Here is an 18,637-nt window from a genome sequence, read left to right on the forward strand (position 1 = left end):
GAAAATAACCTAGACTCAACGGATATTCCCTATGATATACAGTGGGCTGCTTGCAAGGCTAGGTTGAGGGGAATGTTCATTGGTAAAGCTTCATACCTTAAAAAACAATTCAATAATAAAGAAAGATTCCTAAAACTAAAGATTCAATCTCTTGAAACTCAATATAGATTAAATTCGGACCCTTCATATTATAAGCAAATTATACAATCTCAAAAAGAACTTCTGTTATTACATCAAAATAACCACTCAATACTGGAGCAAAGATTATTAGCCACTTACTCTGAATGGGCTCAAGCACCTTCCAAAACTTTAGCAAGAATAATTAAAAAAACTTTGATAGGCCTAAAATATCGCCTATACAATACAAAAATCAAGTATATAACACTGACAAGGAAATTTTGCAACTTTTTACACTATTGTATACTGATTTATATTCCAAAAACCCTAAACCTATTGTTAATTGTCATATAAATAGTTTTCTAAGTTCTATAATGTTCCCTATGTTGAATGAAAAACAACAAAACATTTCGTCAGCTCCTCTAAGTCTCCTTGAGATCTCGGATTCCATTGACAGACTCAAACTTGGTAAATCCCCGGGCCCAGACGGATTCACAGCGGAATTTTTTAAATCCTTTAAGTCAGTAATTGCTCCCTTCTTGTTCAAGGTTTATAATTACATTACAATAAATGACATAGCTGATCTCCACTGGAACACCTCAAAAACTATACTAATTTTAAAGAATAATAAAGACAAAACTGACCCCAATAATTACAGACCCATTTCATTAATCAATTTAGACATTAAAATTTTATCTTCTATTCTGGCTAATAGACTAAAGAAAGTTTTAACATCAATAACCTCTCCATACCAATCAGGTTTTACATCTCATAGACATGCATGGGACAACACTCTGACTATGGAATCCATTATACACCTTACGGAAAATTATAATAACCCACTATATGCATTGATTCTTGATGCATCAAAAGCATTTGATAGAGTGAGTTGGGACTTCCTTTTTCAAACTATGACCTGTTTTAATATTCCTATATCATTTATACATTCAATCAAAACTTTATATAAAGAATCCTTTACCAATCCTTCCACTTTTCACAAGGATGGAAAAGCTTTTCCAATATTTTTATTGAATTTAAACACATGAAAATATTACAATCATTCTAATGTAAATTTTTGATAGATAACTATATACATTATTTACATTTGGCCTAAAATGAAAATTATCCATCAGGAAAGAAATAATGAAACTTCCATTTACCAATAAACAATTCAAAACATTTAAGAAAAACATTCAGTCAGAATTATAGAGAATATGATAATTTAAGAGTTTCAGTTAACCCAAAAACGTTGGTCCAAGGATTGTCAGACCATTTCCTAGGGAAAATTCTTAATTATTCAACTTTTATTTCTGTAGAAGCTGATTCTTCCAGTAATAATAGGTAGTCTTCAATGGTATGTGGAAGAGATGATTTCCATTTTCTAGTTAAACATTTTCTTGCCACTGCTAAAATTTTCAAAAGGTGGTAGAGATTGGATCTCTTCATGTTATTCATGACAATTACATTCAAGAGAATTAGGGTTTTATCTAAAATGAATGAGTCTGAAAATAAAGCTTGACAAAATTTACCAGTCTCTGTCCAGTACTTGTTAATTTTTATACAATCATAAATAAAATGTTCCCAATCAGCTGATCATACCAAAGAACATCTCCAACAAACAATAGTACTGGAAAAGCTTTTGATAGATTTTGGGGAAAAGTGTATTCTTCTGCATCACTTATTTTTAAAATTCGCAGCTGTCAAGCTTCTTTTTTAAAGTGTATGCTTGTCTCTTTTGAGATATGAAAAATATTATATTTGTTTCCTCTTCTGAGGAAAAAAAACTTCTTTGTGCAACCCAATAACATTTGTGTCTCAAGTGTCTACTCATTTTCTGAAATGTGCTTAGGCTGCCACTGCAATTGTTTGCTTGGCTGCATGCTCAAAACCTTCCAGAAAATGTCAAAGCTGAAATTTTGAATTCTCCCATGGACAGATAGTTAATATTTGGACAATCTGATAAAGAGGCCCTTAAAAAGTATAATGAGACAGGTAAGCTGATTTGAGATTTCTCCGATTTTTCAGCTTTCCTTCTCCACATTTGCCAGTGGGTTTAATGCTACCACTTCAAAACCTTCAAAAAGCAAAATAACCATGAGATCTTTTACATCTACCTGAGCTTCCATCAACACAAGCATATGGGATCTTGATTTAATGTTTCATCCAAAGGAAGACACTTTCAGGAGTGCATCACCCTCTTATGCTGCACTGCAGTGTCAATAATCGAGCTACCTGGTGTGGGAATAGAACCTACAATCTTCTGCACCAAAGGCCAATGTGCTAGTTGTTTCACCATTGACAGTGCATATTACAGTTCCAAGCTCTGTGTATTTCATATGCATAATCTTCTTTGGTGTTATGATATCATGTGTACATGCTGACTGAATAAATATAGTCTCATTACCACCCCCTGTGGCAAATCCCAATCATTTGATTTTATTATCCAAGATCTGTTTGTTTATTTATTTAACATTTGTTTACTGGGAAAGTCCAACTTGGAAAGAAGCCAATTTTCAGTGTAGGCCTGGGGAGAAATACTCCAGATGCATGTCTTTGTAAAGTGGGAGGAAACCGGAGTACCTGGAGGAAACCCACATGAATGCAGGGAGGACATGCAGACTCCATACAGAAGGTACCCCAGCCAAGAATTGAACCAGAGAACCTCTTGCTATGAGGCGACAATGCTACCGATGCACCACTGTGCCTGTTAATCTACTTAAATTTATAACCCTACATTTTCCAGAAGTTTCAGAACACTGTCATCAGTGTCATAAGAAGTGCTGGGAAAGTTTTCACTTTGGGACTGATATACTCCATATCTGTAACTGCTGTTGAAGTAGTGTTTTTTTTTTTACTTACATTAATACATTAAGAATGAAGAGGCAGAAACTGGATATGAACCGGTTGTCCCTTAAATCCTATATAACTGCAATGAACACTGCATCCTTCTCTCACTGCTTTTCAAAATTAGGTATTAACTCATGTATGTGACTTAGGCTGGATGAAATCAAAATCAGTTGCAGATTAAATTTATTAAATTAAATAGATTTAATTAAAGGAGACTCAAGGCATGCAATACATTAGTCTACTCATTTAAGGCTAGTGAGATGGTTTAAGAGTTTGAAATTTACCAAAGAAAGACTATCATGTTCTCATGTGCGTTTCTGGTGGAAAGATAGATGCTGTCATGTTATTGCCTGCCATGCTTGTCTGAAACATATGCAACAATGAAGGAGGTGTGGGCTGATAACCAACATGAGTGTGGTGTTTTTGTGCCTTTTCCTTTCAGAGTTCCATGGCAGACATTAAAGATAAAACAGAGGATGAATTCAACAAGCTAATGGCAGCTGTGAAGGAGGCCCACAAAGAAACTCTGGAATTCTTGGAGAATGAACAGCGCACATCTGTGAACCAGGCTAACAGCATCAGAACCCACCTGGAGCAGAAGTGCACTGAACTCAAGAAAAACAAAGACCAGATCAGACGGTTCAAGAGTCATAGCGATGCCCACTTTATACAGGTATGGTTTTAATTCCGGCCAGTTGGATGCAGTTGTTTTAGTGTTTTTCTTTTTTGTTTTGTTTGTTAACCTTGTTTTCATTCTTCCCTTTTACTAGTTCGTGTTGAACTGCAACATTGGTGTCCACTATGTTCACTTCTTGATGATGGTGTTTCTAATGATTGTACTGAGACAAAAGGCTTGAGTTGGGATGGTGTTTCCATACATTCTAATATTTCTCATGTAATAGCCCCAGAACCATACCACAACACAGCATAAACTACATTTTCCCACTTGACTGCAGCATATCTACTTTATTCACTAGCCTTTCTTCCATACATGTCATCTGCAATATATACAGCTTGCATTGTAACCTGCTATAATAAACATAATGTGCTTGTCCCATGAAAAGAAATAGATATATCCAGATATTCAATCACCTACACTCAAAGCCCAATAAACCAGGCTTATTTTGAAGACAGTTTACTATCACACCATAAAGTAAAACAAGTACCTTTTACAGTTAATGTCAATAGCTGGAATATAATGTTTCGCTTTAAATGTTTTTTTTAAACATTTTTCACATAAGTAAATAGGTACATTGGTGGCAGTGTACATTCCAGTATCATTATGTTGCGTGCTGTACAAGGACAAGACACAGCAGCACACAACACACAACCCTGCTAGCTTAGAGATCTGCCTGATCATTTCAGATGATGCAGCTTTGTTGTTGTGCAGAGAACACTGTAGCACCTCTGCATTTATCTTGGGTACCTACAGATGTCTGTTGTCCCTGTAATTTATTGTGTTTTCTGTATATTTTACAAATAAGCTACTGTGCTTCCATTCTTCAGTGATAGTTTTATTTATCCTTTTTGACAGGGTTATCCCCAATAGGCTAGTTCACTCTTTTTATGGGATGAGAGGTTGTATTTCTACTACTGGAGTAAGTTTGGCCAGAGCATCAGGGAACTTCCACTTCTTATGATCAACACTCGTGGTGTTAGTTTATATGAGTACATGCACATGTCCCATCCTAGTGTGGGGAGGTGGCTGGGAAGATGGTGCGCAAGATGAAATATCAACTGAAGGGAGCAGAGGCAAATACCAGCTCCAAAAAAGTAAATACTATAAATATAGAGGATTCAAAAGAAGCATTTCAGAAAAAGTTGTATGATCAAACTGAAGAGACAGTTGGAGAGGGAATTATAGTTACAACCCCCCCCCCCATTAGGAAAGTTGGTGGATGATTTACTGCAAGAACTGATTAATCAATGAGAATGAGGTATTGTAGGGGGGCGTTATGGAGAAAATAACTGAAGTGGATGTAGAAGAGATGTCAGAAGAAGGCAGCAGTAAAGCAAAGAAAACGTATGCAGAGACAGTAGCAGATGAAACAAGAGGAAAAAGAAAAGAGGACAGTGTAAAAGAAAATTTGTAAGAATACAAAGCAAAAAAAGGACAGGAGTTGAACAGATATATGAGGTATGGGAAATGTAATTTTGCCTTTGGGTGCAAAATACAACAGGTAAGCGCATTTATTTTAATTAACAAAGAGACATTTTGTGACATTTTTTGAGACTGTACAAACTATGGAGAGATTTTTGTGTGAATATGAGAAAAGACAAAATAATAATCCTTGGAATGAATATTTAGTAAAAGCATCTTTTGGGGAAACTAAAAAGAAAATTAATATAGAGTTTTGAACTGAAGTGGAAAGAGAGACTTTAAAAGAACATCTATAAATATGCGTAAAGAAATAACAGAAATTTCAAAAGTTTATGATAACAGGGGTTTATGGACTGGGGCATGGGACTGCAATGTGATTTTGAAAACAGAATTGGAAACAAAACTGTACATATTCCAAGTATTATAAATGTTGATGGTGACAGGGATGTTGTAAAATACTGGGGACAACCAAGACATGTTATTGCTGTGAAAAAGGACATTTAGTCAATAATTGTGTTAAAAAGAAATGTTATCTATGTGGTAAAACAGAAGATGGAGCAAAAAAAATGTGAACTTTAATGTTATCAATGTAAAAAGGGACATTTATGGATGGATTGTAAAAAAAAAGAGAATGAGTTAAGTACTATGAATAGGAGTAACGATAAAGAACAAAACAGGACTGAAGATGAGATAAAATTGATGAAAATTTAGAAGAAAATATAGAAAAAGAAAATTTAAAGATATTAATACAAAGTAAAAGAAGAAAGGGATAACAAATAATTTTTAATAAGAAACTAGTGTAAGAATAGGATGGTATCTCCTAAACTAAGAAACAGGGAAAGGAATAATTTAAGGAAATTAATAATTTAAGTAAATGTTAATAGTATGAAAATTATTACAAGAAGGATAATGATTTTAGAATGGTGTAGCCAATGCAATGTTGATATTATTATTCTTGAGGATATGAGATATCTGACATATGAAGAAAGATTATAAACACATAAACTATGGGATGGAGAAATTATATGGAGCATAGGGAATGAGCAGTGTTCAGGAATAGCAGTTCTATGCAGAAGTGTTGTGAAAATTGTGGATGTTATATTAATTAAAATGGGAAGGTTAACAATTACAGATATAAGATGGCAAGTAAAGGTTTATAGAATTATTGCTATATATGCTTATGTGATTAGTAAAGGAAGGGAGAATTTATTTCAGAAAATATTGGATTGTGTAGTAAATATCAATATTATAATTACAGGAGATTTCAACTGTGATTTAAGGGGAACAGAAAGAAAAGAGGAAAGGATGTAAAATAGATGATGGAAGTAATGACATGGAAAATTGGTTATATGGAAATAAAAAACATGGACTTACAGGAGGGGTACTTTAAAATCTGAAAGTAATTACTTTTTAGTATCAGAAGGAATATGTATAATGGAAGAAGAAACTATAACAGGTTTCTCAGATCATTTGGCAATACAGTTGGAAATATAAAGATAGGAAATAGTATAAAAAGAATAACTGAAAAGGAAGGGAATGAAAAAGGAAAGAAAGATATCAATCAATTATGGAAATAGCATATTACTATGAAATAATTTTATATTTGGTCGGAATGGTGGAGTACATTTAAAATAAAATATAAAGATAGTCATTTACTTTGGCAGAACAAAGAAAAAAAGAAAAGCAGGAATATGCTAAAATATATAGATGTTGGGTAATTTAGAAAATAATAGTGAATATTATGGAAAAATAAATTGATAAGAAATATGGCAAAAATTAAAGAATTATTGAATAATCTAAGATATTCTTACAAGGAAGAAAAGATGTTTTACCTTATCTAAGTAAGATAGTGAAGGAGGATAGTACTGAAATGAAAAAATGAAAGACAAAGTGGTAATATAAGGAAAAGTTGGCAACAAATTATGGAAATTATTGTAAGGTATGTGGAAGAAATATGTAGTAAAAAGAGATATAATGTAAGGACATGGTAAGCATAGAAAAAAATCTGAACAAATTAACAGAGAATTTGAAAAAGAGATTGCACTATATCAACTAGAAAAAAGTAAGTAAACAGTTAAATGTAGAATCAGCATCCAGTCTAGATGGTATTGGGTTTTAAATATATAAAAATCTAGAAAGGTGGCAGAAAAATGACTTATTATGTGTATTTAATGAATGGTTTAATGAAAGATTAAAGTATAAGAAATTGTATAGTGGGATATTAAAATGTATATGGAGAAAGGGAAGAAAAGAAAATATAAAAGATTGAAGACCAACAGCTTTAAATAATACAGACTATAATATATTTATGAAAGTAATACAAGAAATATTTGAGAATAAGATGCAGTATTTAATGGAGGAAAGTGTATACAGTATAAAAGGAAAAGGATATTAAGAGTTATTAATGATGTTGGGAGAAATAATAGATATAAGTAGAATGAAAGAAAATATAAATCTTATGGTAGGTGATATTAACAAAGTATTTGATTCAATACATCATGATATACAGTGGGAAATAATAATGTACAATGTTAATAATAAAATCAAGCAAGTATGTATAACAGCCTATAAGAATAATAAAGTAAGAGTCTCAGTCAATAGTTAGCGAAATAAAACAATAGGTATGAATAACGGTATAAGACAAGAATGTCCTATAAGTAGTATTTTTTTTTTGTTTCAGTAATGAATACAATAGTTAGAGAGGTTAATCAGAAAGTGGAGAATGCAAATTTTATAATTTAACCAAAGTACTCACAAGCACCAGTGTAAGAACTGTCAAAAGTATACAGGTCAAAATAAATGTAGGAAATGTAGACCTTTGCCAGAAACCCACTCTGGATCAGTTTATTAAACACACAAAATATGAACCCAGAATGGGTACAGGTTAAGTGCTTTCATCTGTTGTTTAAAGTATTACAGACTTCTTCAGAACCATTACTCATTACAACTTTGTGAAGCATATATATATATATATATATATATTAATGACTATAGATCAGTTAAGATAATTTAATTAGTCAATTGCATACACAATAGTAGTAGCCATATGAAATAATGTATACACTGTTTTAAAATTATTTAAAAGTAGCATACATAAGCAAGTTGCATATAAATAGCCACATATAAGATATATTTAAGTTATTTATTTAAACTAAATAAGTATATATATATATATATATATATATATATATATATATATATATATATATAATGCATAAAAAAATAAAAACACATATTACATATATTGCTAGATGTTTGACCAGCAATAAATTTTGTTCATGCTTAAATTTATGTTTGAAATATAGATGAGTAAATGAATAGTTTAAAAAGATGAATTAAAAATAAAAATAAATAATTATATCAACAATTATAACATCATGACTTTGAGTTTTAAAACTGATAATAGATACATAATCATTTCAGCCTGGAGGGTCTTGAGAATATAGGCTGATATTTTAGCTCTCTTAATTCTAGAATAATATCACATGGGCCACCTCTTGCATTTTTAAAAACCCTAAGACTGCAAACCTAAATTTTATGTGGTACTTGCGTTGTGTTGTATGCTTATAAAAGGCATTGTTTGTGTTCTTTTTGTGTATAGCATATTCATGTTCATAAATTCTTTTATTCACAGCCTTCTCTGTTTTTCCTGTAGAGTATGCTTTACATGGATCACCTAGGGCAATATAAGCAACCCCATTGGTTTCATAATTACAGCCATTAGCAAGTAATATTCTTCCAAGTAAAATACCCATTGTAGTCAAATGTCAATCTGCACAGTAAAGCAGTAAAAAAAAAAAAAAGGAGAGAAGTGACCACCAGAGATGAAATAACTTTTTTATTGACTGGTAAGCTATTTGTGCCTATGCACTTCTTCAGACCATAAAAACTTACAAAAAACATCAACTTAAATCCATGTACAAATCATTAGAAACTTATTACCCGATAAACAATTAATTAATTAATTAACACAGTAAATACCATGACAAACGATACATGCTAGTGACACAATTTGTGAGCTTTTAAAAAAGGTTTCAAGGGAACACTGTCATTAAGGCCAAAGCCTTTAACTGCCTATAAGGTAATAATCCACCTTAACTCTTCATTCTCTCTTCTAACACTAAGATTTCCACCTCTGACACTTTTACTAGTAAGCTGCAGTACCATGACCTCAAAATCATGCCCTGTATTTTTCTTCATATGTCTATTCAGTACATGAGTACTTACATCTCTTATTTTATCCCCTAAATGCTCTGTAATCCTTTCTTTGAGCCTATGATTGATCTTTCTAACATAGAAGGTGGGACAGCACCTACAAATTGCTAAATAGACAAGGTCCCTACTCCTACAATCTGCATAAAAATTCATATCATACTTTATTTTTATAGTAGGGTGAATAAAAAAGTTCTTACTTGAAATACAACAAAAAAGGCGAACCAGGAACAACTGCAGACCACCAATTTATTTATTTATTTAACCAAAATTGTACTAAGCGCTTTCACCCACACACATCAGGGCATCTTCAGAGTATTGACAATCCTTGTGTTGAACCTCTTTTTAAATCCTTATGTAAATTAGATAATTGAACAATTAAACAATTAAACAAATTATTACCTACGCAGCTAAAAATTCTTAAAGGTACAATCAGCAAAAATGAACATAAACAGCCAGGACTTGTGCAAACTTGTTAATTTGTAAATGTAATAAAACCTTCTTGTCAAAAACTATGTATATGTAATACCGATAAATAAAAGTAAAAATACATATATAAATATCTAGATAATAGTATAAATCTAAATAATTATTAAATATAAACAATTGTTATACAATCCAGCATAAAATCATTAATTAAAAAATTTCCTAACATTAAAATTCATATTGTTATACAAAATATTTAAAACATTAAATTATCAGATGTTAACCTAATACATACAAGATCAAATAAATTGTACTTTAGTATACTTGATATAGAAATATGTTCGTTAATACCAGGGTTAGAACTTGCATTTAGCCGTAATTGCCATAAACATTCTTTAGCCTCAAGTAAGGTGCTGTCATCACCACCTTTGTTATTATTGTAGTATACAATTCTGTCAATAACAAAGAATAAAAATCTCTTAAAATTCTGGCATCTTAGACTATGCATATAAAGAGAACTAGTATTTTTCTGTTTTTTAATGTCTCTAACATGTTCCACTATCCTTTCTCAAAGTTTCCTTATTGTTTTGCCAACATAAAAGGCTGGGCATGATGAACATATAGCTAGGTACACCACCATTTTTGTGTTGCAATTACAATGACCTGGGCATCTAATTGTTTTGCCAAAATTTTGTACCGCAACATATGGTCCATCATTAATAAATTTACAAGTATGGCATGCCCCACATTTGCTCATCGAAGATGTGTTGAACATATTCTTATTATTAACTGCCTCAAAATGTTCTTTAAGATTCATCCCCCTACTATAAGTGACCTTGGGCCCAGTCCCTAAATTATCAATAAGGTCACCGTTGTTCTGGAGAATACTTATCCAGGTCTCATGTACTATATTAACTATCCTGGGTGATGTATCATTAAATCGTATAATAAAGGTGTCATTTATAGTAGTGTTATTAGTCCTAGATATACTGTTGTCAAAACCGTACTTTAATGTAGGTTTGTATATTTGATGTCTTTTAATATAAATCTCTTCACTAACTTTAACAATTAATTCTAATGGATAACATCTATCCAGAAACATATCTGATAATATTTTAATCTCATTGTAAAAATGAATGTCTTCACTAATAATTCTAGAAAATCTGACCATCTGTCCCTTTACTAAATTCTTTTTCTGGTAATAGGGATGGCAACTATTAAAATGTAAAAAAGAATTGGAATTAGTTTTTTTCCTAAAAATACTTGATTCTAACTTGCCCATGTTTTTATAGAATAAAATATCTAAATACTCACAATTGTTGTCAAATATCTTAAAAGTGAAATTCAAAAAACTAGATGTCGTTTTTAGAAAATTTTCAAACTCAATAAGCATTTCTCTGTTGCCCTTCCAAAAAATAAGAATGTCATCCAGATACCTTAAGTAAAGGGCAATGTTAGGCCAGAAACTAGAAGTAAAAACACTTTGTGTTTCCCATAACGCTAACACCAAATTGGCATAAATGGGGCATCTAGCCCCCATGGCCACACCTGTACTTTGTTTATAATATTCACCATTAATAAACATAAAATTGTTTTCAAGTACAATAGCCATCAGTTCACGTAACAATTTGCATTTAGCCTTATTAGACTCACTAAATTTCAGCAAACTTGTCTCAAACATTTCAAGACCTAAGTCATGAGGAATCACTGTGAATAGGTTGACAACATCAATAGTTACCATTGTCATATCATCTTCAATATCAACAAAATGTTCTCTAACTTTTTCTAGACAATGCCAGGAATCTTTTAATATATGAGGCAGATGTTTTAAAGTTCCCTTACAATGCAAATCTATATAAGCAGCAAAAGACATCAAATATACAAACCTATATTAAAGTACGGTTTTGACAACAGTATATCTAGGACTAATAACACTACTAGAAATGACACCTTTATTATACCATTTAATGATACATCACCCAGGATAGTTAATATAGTACATGAGACCTGGATAAGTATTTTCCAGAACAACGGTGACCTTATTGACAATTTAGGGACTGGGCCCAAGGTCACTTATAGTAGGGGGATGAATCTTAAAGAACATTTTGAGGCAGTTAATAATAAGAATATGTTCAACACATCTTCAATGAGCAAATGTGGGGCATGCCATACTTGTAAATTTATTAATGATGGACCATATGTTGCGGTACAAAATTTTGGCAAAACAATTAGATGCCCAGGTCATTGTAATTGCAACACAAAAATGGTGGTGTACCTAGCTATATGTTCATCATGCCCAGCCTTTTATGTTGGCAAAATGATAAGGAAACTTTGAGAAAGGATAGTGGAACATGTTAGAGACATTAAAAAACAGAAAAATACTAGTTCTCTTTATATGCATAGTCTAAGATGCCAGAATTTTAAGAGATTTTTATTCTTTGTTATTGACAGAATTGTATGCTACAATAATAACAAAGGTGGTGATGACAACACCTTACTTGATGCTAAAGAATGTTTATGGCAATTACGGCTAAATGCAAGTTCTAGCCCTGGTATTAACGAACATATTTCTATATCAAGTATACTAAAGTACAAGTCTCAATTTATTTGATCTTGTATGTATTAGGTTAACATCTGATAATTTAATGTTTTAAATATTTTGTATAACAATATGAATTTTAATGTTAGGAAATTTTTTAATGAATGATTTTATGCTGGATTGTATAACAATTGTTTATATTTAATAATTATTTAGATTTATACTATTGTCTAGATATTTATATATGTATTTTTACTTTTATTTATCGGTATTACATATACATAGTTTTTGACAAGAAGGTTTTATTACATTTACAAATTAACAAGTTTGCACAAGTCCTGGCTGTTTATGTTCATTTTTGCTGATTGTACCTTTAAGAATTTTTAGCTGCGTAGGTAATAATTTGTTTAATTGTTTAATTGTTCAATTATCTAATTTACATAAGGATTTAAAAAGAGGTTCAACACAAGGATTGTCAGTACTCTGAAGATGCCCTGATGTGTGTGGGTGAAAGCGCTTAGTACAATTTTGGTTAAATAAATAAATACATCGGTGGTCTGCAGTTGTTCCTGGTTCGCCTTTTTTGTTTTACTAGTTCTGGAAGTTTGTTTTTCTTACTTGAAATACAGCTGCAAGCCTTAAAGTTATGACAAGGAAAGCTCCCTACCCTGTAACTTAATACTCTTTGTCTTTTCTTATTAGTTTTACCATGACATAACCTTTGTTTCAGAGATGGTCCATTCTTTAAACTAAATGCAGGTTTCTCACCTACCAAATTCTTTATCCCCTCATCTGCTAGCAATATAGGCCAATTCCTTTTGTTAACTTTGCATACTGGATTCACATTATTAGACTATGTAAGGTTAATCCTAACCATACTAGGGGTCTGTACTTTTTACTACTCTGTCATTCTCCATGCAAAAAATACAGTCTACTATCAGTACATCTCAACTATTTCAACTATTGGGCCAACTCTCTAATTTCATTCTGCCTATAACACTGTTCTCTAAATTCATTACATAAGGACTAAAATACATTATCCAATTCTATTGTACTAAGATGTAACCTTGAAGCTCTCAAAAGTTGACCTTTCAATGCATTATGGTACACAAATCCTGGATGCAAACTTGTGCAATGTAATTTGTTGTTTTTCCAGCAAACTTTCCTATACACTTTCATATCAAAGCTGCCATGGGTATTCTTAAAGATCTGTACATCAAGAAAATCAATACAATGAAGTGATTGTTTAACAGTAAACCTTAAAAATTGATGCTCCTATTCAATTTATCAACAACTTATTCAATTGGTCATGTGTCCCTTGCCACAAAACAAACATATCATCAACAAATCTTCTGTAATACATGATATTTGCTTTATCCACATCATTGGCCAATACATTCTAGGCTTCCCAAAAAGCTTATCACCATATTGGTGTAGCTATTGGCACTTTTGCAGAAATACTCCTCATTAAAAATAAAAACATTTATTGCAATATCACGCTAAGAAGAGCACATATCAAAGTTATCTGATTGCAAGTGTAACTGCTGTTATCAGTTAAAAAACATCTCACTGCATGTACACCATATAAATTCTGAATTACTGTGAATAGTGTACATGTATACATTGTCACCAAAATTAAATTAGAAAAATTATTCATAGTGTAGACACACTCATATAGCCCCCTAAAAAGTGGTTCAATCATCTAAACTTGCCCTGTAACTATAGAGCTCAGTGGTGGTTCAGTACAATGCTTGTGTATTTTTGGGAGACCATGCATCACCAGGAACACTGGTTCATCAATATTAAAATACATGTATAACTCATAAGTCAATAAGCCAGTCATTAACAAATCAGAGAGTCCACCATATACACTCTTAATCAAACATTTAACATCTGACAATGTAATTCTATGGTAGGTATCAGAGTCTGATAGATGTCTGTATATACTATCTAAATAAAATCTTGTGTCCATTACAACTGTAGCTCCACCCTTGCCACTAGGCCATATCTGTATATTCTCATTAGATTGCAAATCATTCAATGCCAGCCGCTCTTCCTTAATCAAATTTAAAAAAACTTGCTTGCCTATTTTCACATTGTAAATTATGTTGTAAATCAGTGTCACACACCTTAAGAAAGGCATCTATAAGCAGCTGGAACAGTGGATTGAAAGCAGTGGGTTTCTTAAATGTATTACCCACACTCTGTTCTTGAGGAAACAAAGACTTCATATAAGCAAAGAAAGTGGAAAAAAGTGCCAAAAGTAAACTGATAACCAAAAATAAGACACTGGAAGGTTCACCAGAATAAAATCCACTGTTTTATTGATCGCACATGATATTAAAAAATGTAAAACACATCCAGAATGCATTAACTGTGACGAAAATGTGGTGATACGGTTAATGCATTCTGGATGTGTTTTACATTTTTTAGTATCGTGTGCGATCAATAAAACAATGGATTTTATTCTGAAACAAAGACTTCAACCTAATGCCCCTGGCAAAAAGGCGTCGGTTCAACGCAGCATCACTAAACTCTGATCCTACCGCTGGTATAAATGATAGACCTCTGTTCAATAAACCCAACTGTACCAATGTCAAATCAATAGAAGAAATGGTATGTACTAATACCATTGCAGGTACCATTGCTTCATCCCTTGGGTTGTCTCCTCTTCTTGTTTCACTAATGGATGCCTCTTCCTTCTCCTTCTGCTCTGCAAACATCTGTTGTCTAGAGATCACTGCCTTCTCAATGGAACTGGAAATGTCAGAAAGCTGAAGTTTAAAGGAACAGCAGCCTCTGGTGTTAGTCTTCCCCTAGGTATATTCAAGGCGATCTTTTGGGCTTCTAATATTAAGTTGCATTGCTTACACCATCCACATTTTCTCATCCCTTTAATGGCCTTCAAACTAGATAAGGTATGATTGTCAACAATGTTTTGTAAATTCATATCTTTTTTACATATAATTGTAGGCTTGCCCATAACAACTGCCCTGGTTTAGATTTATTGAAAATATTAATAAGGGAAAGTAGTAAAAAAAATGAAAACACTTGTACAAAAGATCAAGTGTTTAGATACTAGTATAAAGTCCAACTTCCATTTTTTTATCAGTATATGGACTTTTGTAAGTCTTTTAGTTTGGCTGACCAACAAGTATTTCCTTTAAAAGCTCATAAAATTAAGAAATTTGAAAAGGATATGAATGCTTACCCAGCACCCAAATCTATGACATCTGAGTCCCCTTTATTGGCCACTAAATCGGCTGAAGTTAATCAAGATCCAAGTAGGGACACTAATTACACATCTAATGGATAATACCTTGTTTGCAATCACTTGGAACAGGAGGATTTTTGAACTGCATCTTATCTGGATGAAGAGATGATATTGCAACAAGAACAAGCATCTGCCATCAGATATCAAAGAAGGGATGCGACAATACGAGAGGCCATGGCCATAGCTGGAACAGGGGATGATAGTTAGTAATTTATGTCAAAAAATAAAACAGCAAAGGTGGATAAAAACTTTTCAATGAACCCCAAAACAACCACCAACGCGGCCACTGGAGAACACTGATATAATGACAAACACTCAAAAATAGTGTCAAAATCATTTATTATGCTTTTGTCTACTGACTTCTTCAGAATACCATTCAAATCACTGCAACACTTTTTATATACCATAGTAAACCATTAATTCATTATCTAATTGACATCAATTATAAAAAAAAAATATTTAAATTAACATGACACAACTATATAAATCTTATATTTGCTTTCCTACATTGAACAATAACATAGTAAAAATTAGTAAAACACAATAACATTAAAAGAACGCCTTGTATAATCATTGGTTCTGGACTTTTAACCTTTTGTTTCTTAAAAAAACATTTTATATTTACATTTCGAACGTCATATGGTCGGCACCATATGATCAAAGTTTTAAAAGTTCGAAAATGTAATAAAAAAAATAAAGCAAAGAAAAAACCTACTTGAATGGTTTAAGGAGGGGTGCAAGCACCCCTGCACCCCCACACCCCCTCTTTTTAACTCCGAGATTGCATTACAGTGCAGAAAAGGGAAATCTTCCCATTTTGCACTGTATGGAGATCTCCAATGAAATGTTCTAAAGTTTGATCATATGGTGTCGACCATATGACATTCGAACTTTTAACAGTACGACAATGTGATATAGACCCACATTTTCATTTAAACTGGGGGCCTTATAAGCACTTAATTTCATTTGCCATTTTGCCTCTATTGTTTTTTAGGCTCCCTCCCTTTAAATCAACTAAACATCATTCTATAACTATAAATGAAAACTTTTTATAGTTTTAACAACTCACTGAACGTTTGTATAAGGCATTTTTAAGCCCTTAACCTTAATACAATATAAATGTTCTTTTATGCACTTTTTCAAACTGTGTGTGGTCATGCCAACATAACAACTGGCACAACCTGAACATGTAGTAATATATATTAAACCTATTGTTTTGCAATTGTACCTTTTTTTCAAATAAATGTTGTAATTTATATTTTCTAAGTATATATGTTTGTAACATAAACATATCTACAAACTTTGCATGAACTACACCTATACATACTGGTTTCTTTTTCTGGAGAAATTTTATTATAGTGTCAGAAGTTTCTAGCATATTTTTGAAACATTTTGTTTTGTAATATACAAACCAGGATGTTGTCCTATTGTATTCCATAATTCTTGGTTTCCCTGTAACACTTTCCAGTTGTTCTCAATGATATTTTCAATAGCCTTAGAATCTACGGTCATATCTATTTTAAAAATAGAACTTCTATTCTCATGATCTTTTTATTTTGGTTAATTTCCACAACATAACTACCTTTCAATATTGGCTCTTATAATGTCTGTCTTTTTTTCATAAATTTCTAATGCTGTCTCATCTCTATATCCTCTATCTTTAAATATATCTATTACAGTTTTTACTTCTTGTAAAAAATCACTATCCCTTGTCGTCATTCTGGATGCACATATTATTTGCCCTCTTGGTATGTTTTAGTTAAAATTTGGGTGTCCACTTTTGTAATGTGGATAATTGTTGAAAAATGTTTCTTTTCTATAGATCTTACTATTAATTTCTTTATTTCTAACATTCCAATCAAAATCTACATGCAAATAATGTATCTGTCTTCCAAAATCACTCACTTTAAATTTTAAATAATCTGATGTCTTATTTAGAACTTCTATACATTTGTCCAAATCCTTTTCTTTTAAATCCACTAGAAAGCATAAATAATCTACAAAACATTTCTATAACACAATATTTTTAGTTATACTACTTTTTGGTAATACTTCTTCTTCCCACCATCCTAGTATTAAATTAGCAGAAGATGGAGCTACACTTTCCCCCATTGTTACCCCTTATATTTGTTTGTAGTAGTTCTTATTAAAAATAAAATAGTTATGTTGTAATACTATTTCCATTAAGGTACAACAAATGTAGACTTTATCACTTGGAAAGGTGGTATATTTTGTTAAATATTAATTCAATGTTTCAATTCCTTCCAAATGTTGTATGCAAGTAAAGAGAGAATTAACATCTACTACTGTAAAATTTATGTTTTCATGTTGATAATCATAACAAGAGTTAAACTCTCTTAACTTAACTAAAAAATCCCATGAATCTCTTAAATGATATTTTAAATTTTGCACAGCTGTATTAAATAAACTATCCAAATACATTGTAATTCTGTCACAAATGTTATTGGGGGCAGATACAATAGGGCAAAATGGTGGATTTGTAAAATCTTTATGTAATTTTGGTATCCCAAATAGGATACCTATACTGGGATGTTCAATATTCATAAATTCAAACAAACTTTAAGTTATTTTATTTATTTATTTATTGACATTTGTTAACTGGGTTAGTCCAACTGGGTTATTGTCCCATTTTCAGTGGAGACCCGAGTAGAAAAGCTCCAGCAAATACAATATATGATCATATGTTATGTAGCCATTCATTAAAAGTTCATCTAAACAAATTCTGATACAACTATAACTCTTGTATGTGTTATTCAAAGTAAATTCTGGCTATTCATTTGTATTGTTTAGCATGTCCAACAGTTTTTATTTATATTGCCTTTCACTCATAATAAGCAATCCCCCTCTCTTGTCGGCTCTCATGAACCACAAGTGTTTATTAGTTTGCAAATCTGGAAATGTTTTAACTTCATTACGTGTTATGAACCTTATACTTAGCTTTTTGAAACTTTTCATTTTGTAATATACAAAACCAGGATGTTGTCCTACTATATTCCATAATTCTTGTTTTTTTTTTCTTGGTACTATTTATGACTTTTTATGTAATGTGCAGCCCGGGATACCATCCATATTTGGCATCCTGAAGGTGAATAAGGATATT

The 18,637-nt window shown here is 31.9% G+C and overlaps 1 protein-coding gene across 1 annotated transcript in view; it reads left to right on the plus strand.

Annotated features, from left to right (window-relative positions):
• The window catches only part of LOC122799203 (tripartite motif-containing protein 16-like), a 325,832-nt gene that overhangs the window by 168,740 nt on the left and 138,455 nt on the right, over positions 1–18,637 (plus strand). The window contains exon 3 of the mRNA XM_044068119.1: positions 3,407–3,637. Within this exon, the coding sequence (XP_043924054.1) occupies positions 3,407–3,637 (231 nt within the window). The remainder of the gene's footprint in view (positions 1–3,406; positions 3,638–18,637) is intronic.

Source organism: Protopterus annectens, chromosome 4.part0, assembly GCF_019279795.1.
Source record: "Protopterus annectens isolate FY-2018-M chromosome 4.part0, PAN1.0, whole genome shotgun sequence".
Taxonomy (NCBI): domain Eukaryota; kingdom Metazoa; phylum Chordata; order Ceratodontiformes; family Protopteridae; genus Protopterus; species Protopterus annectens.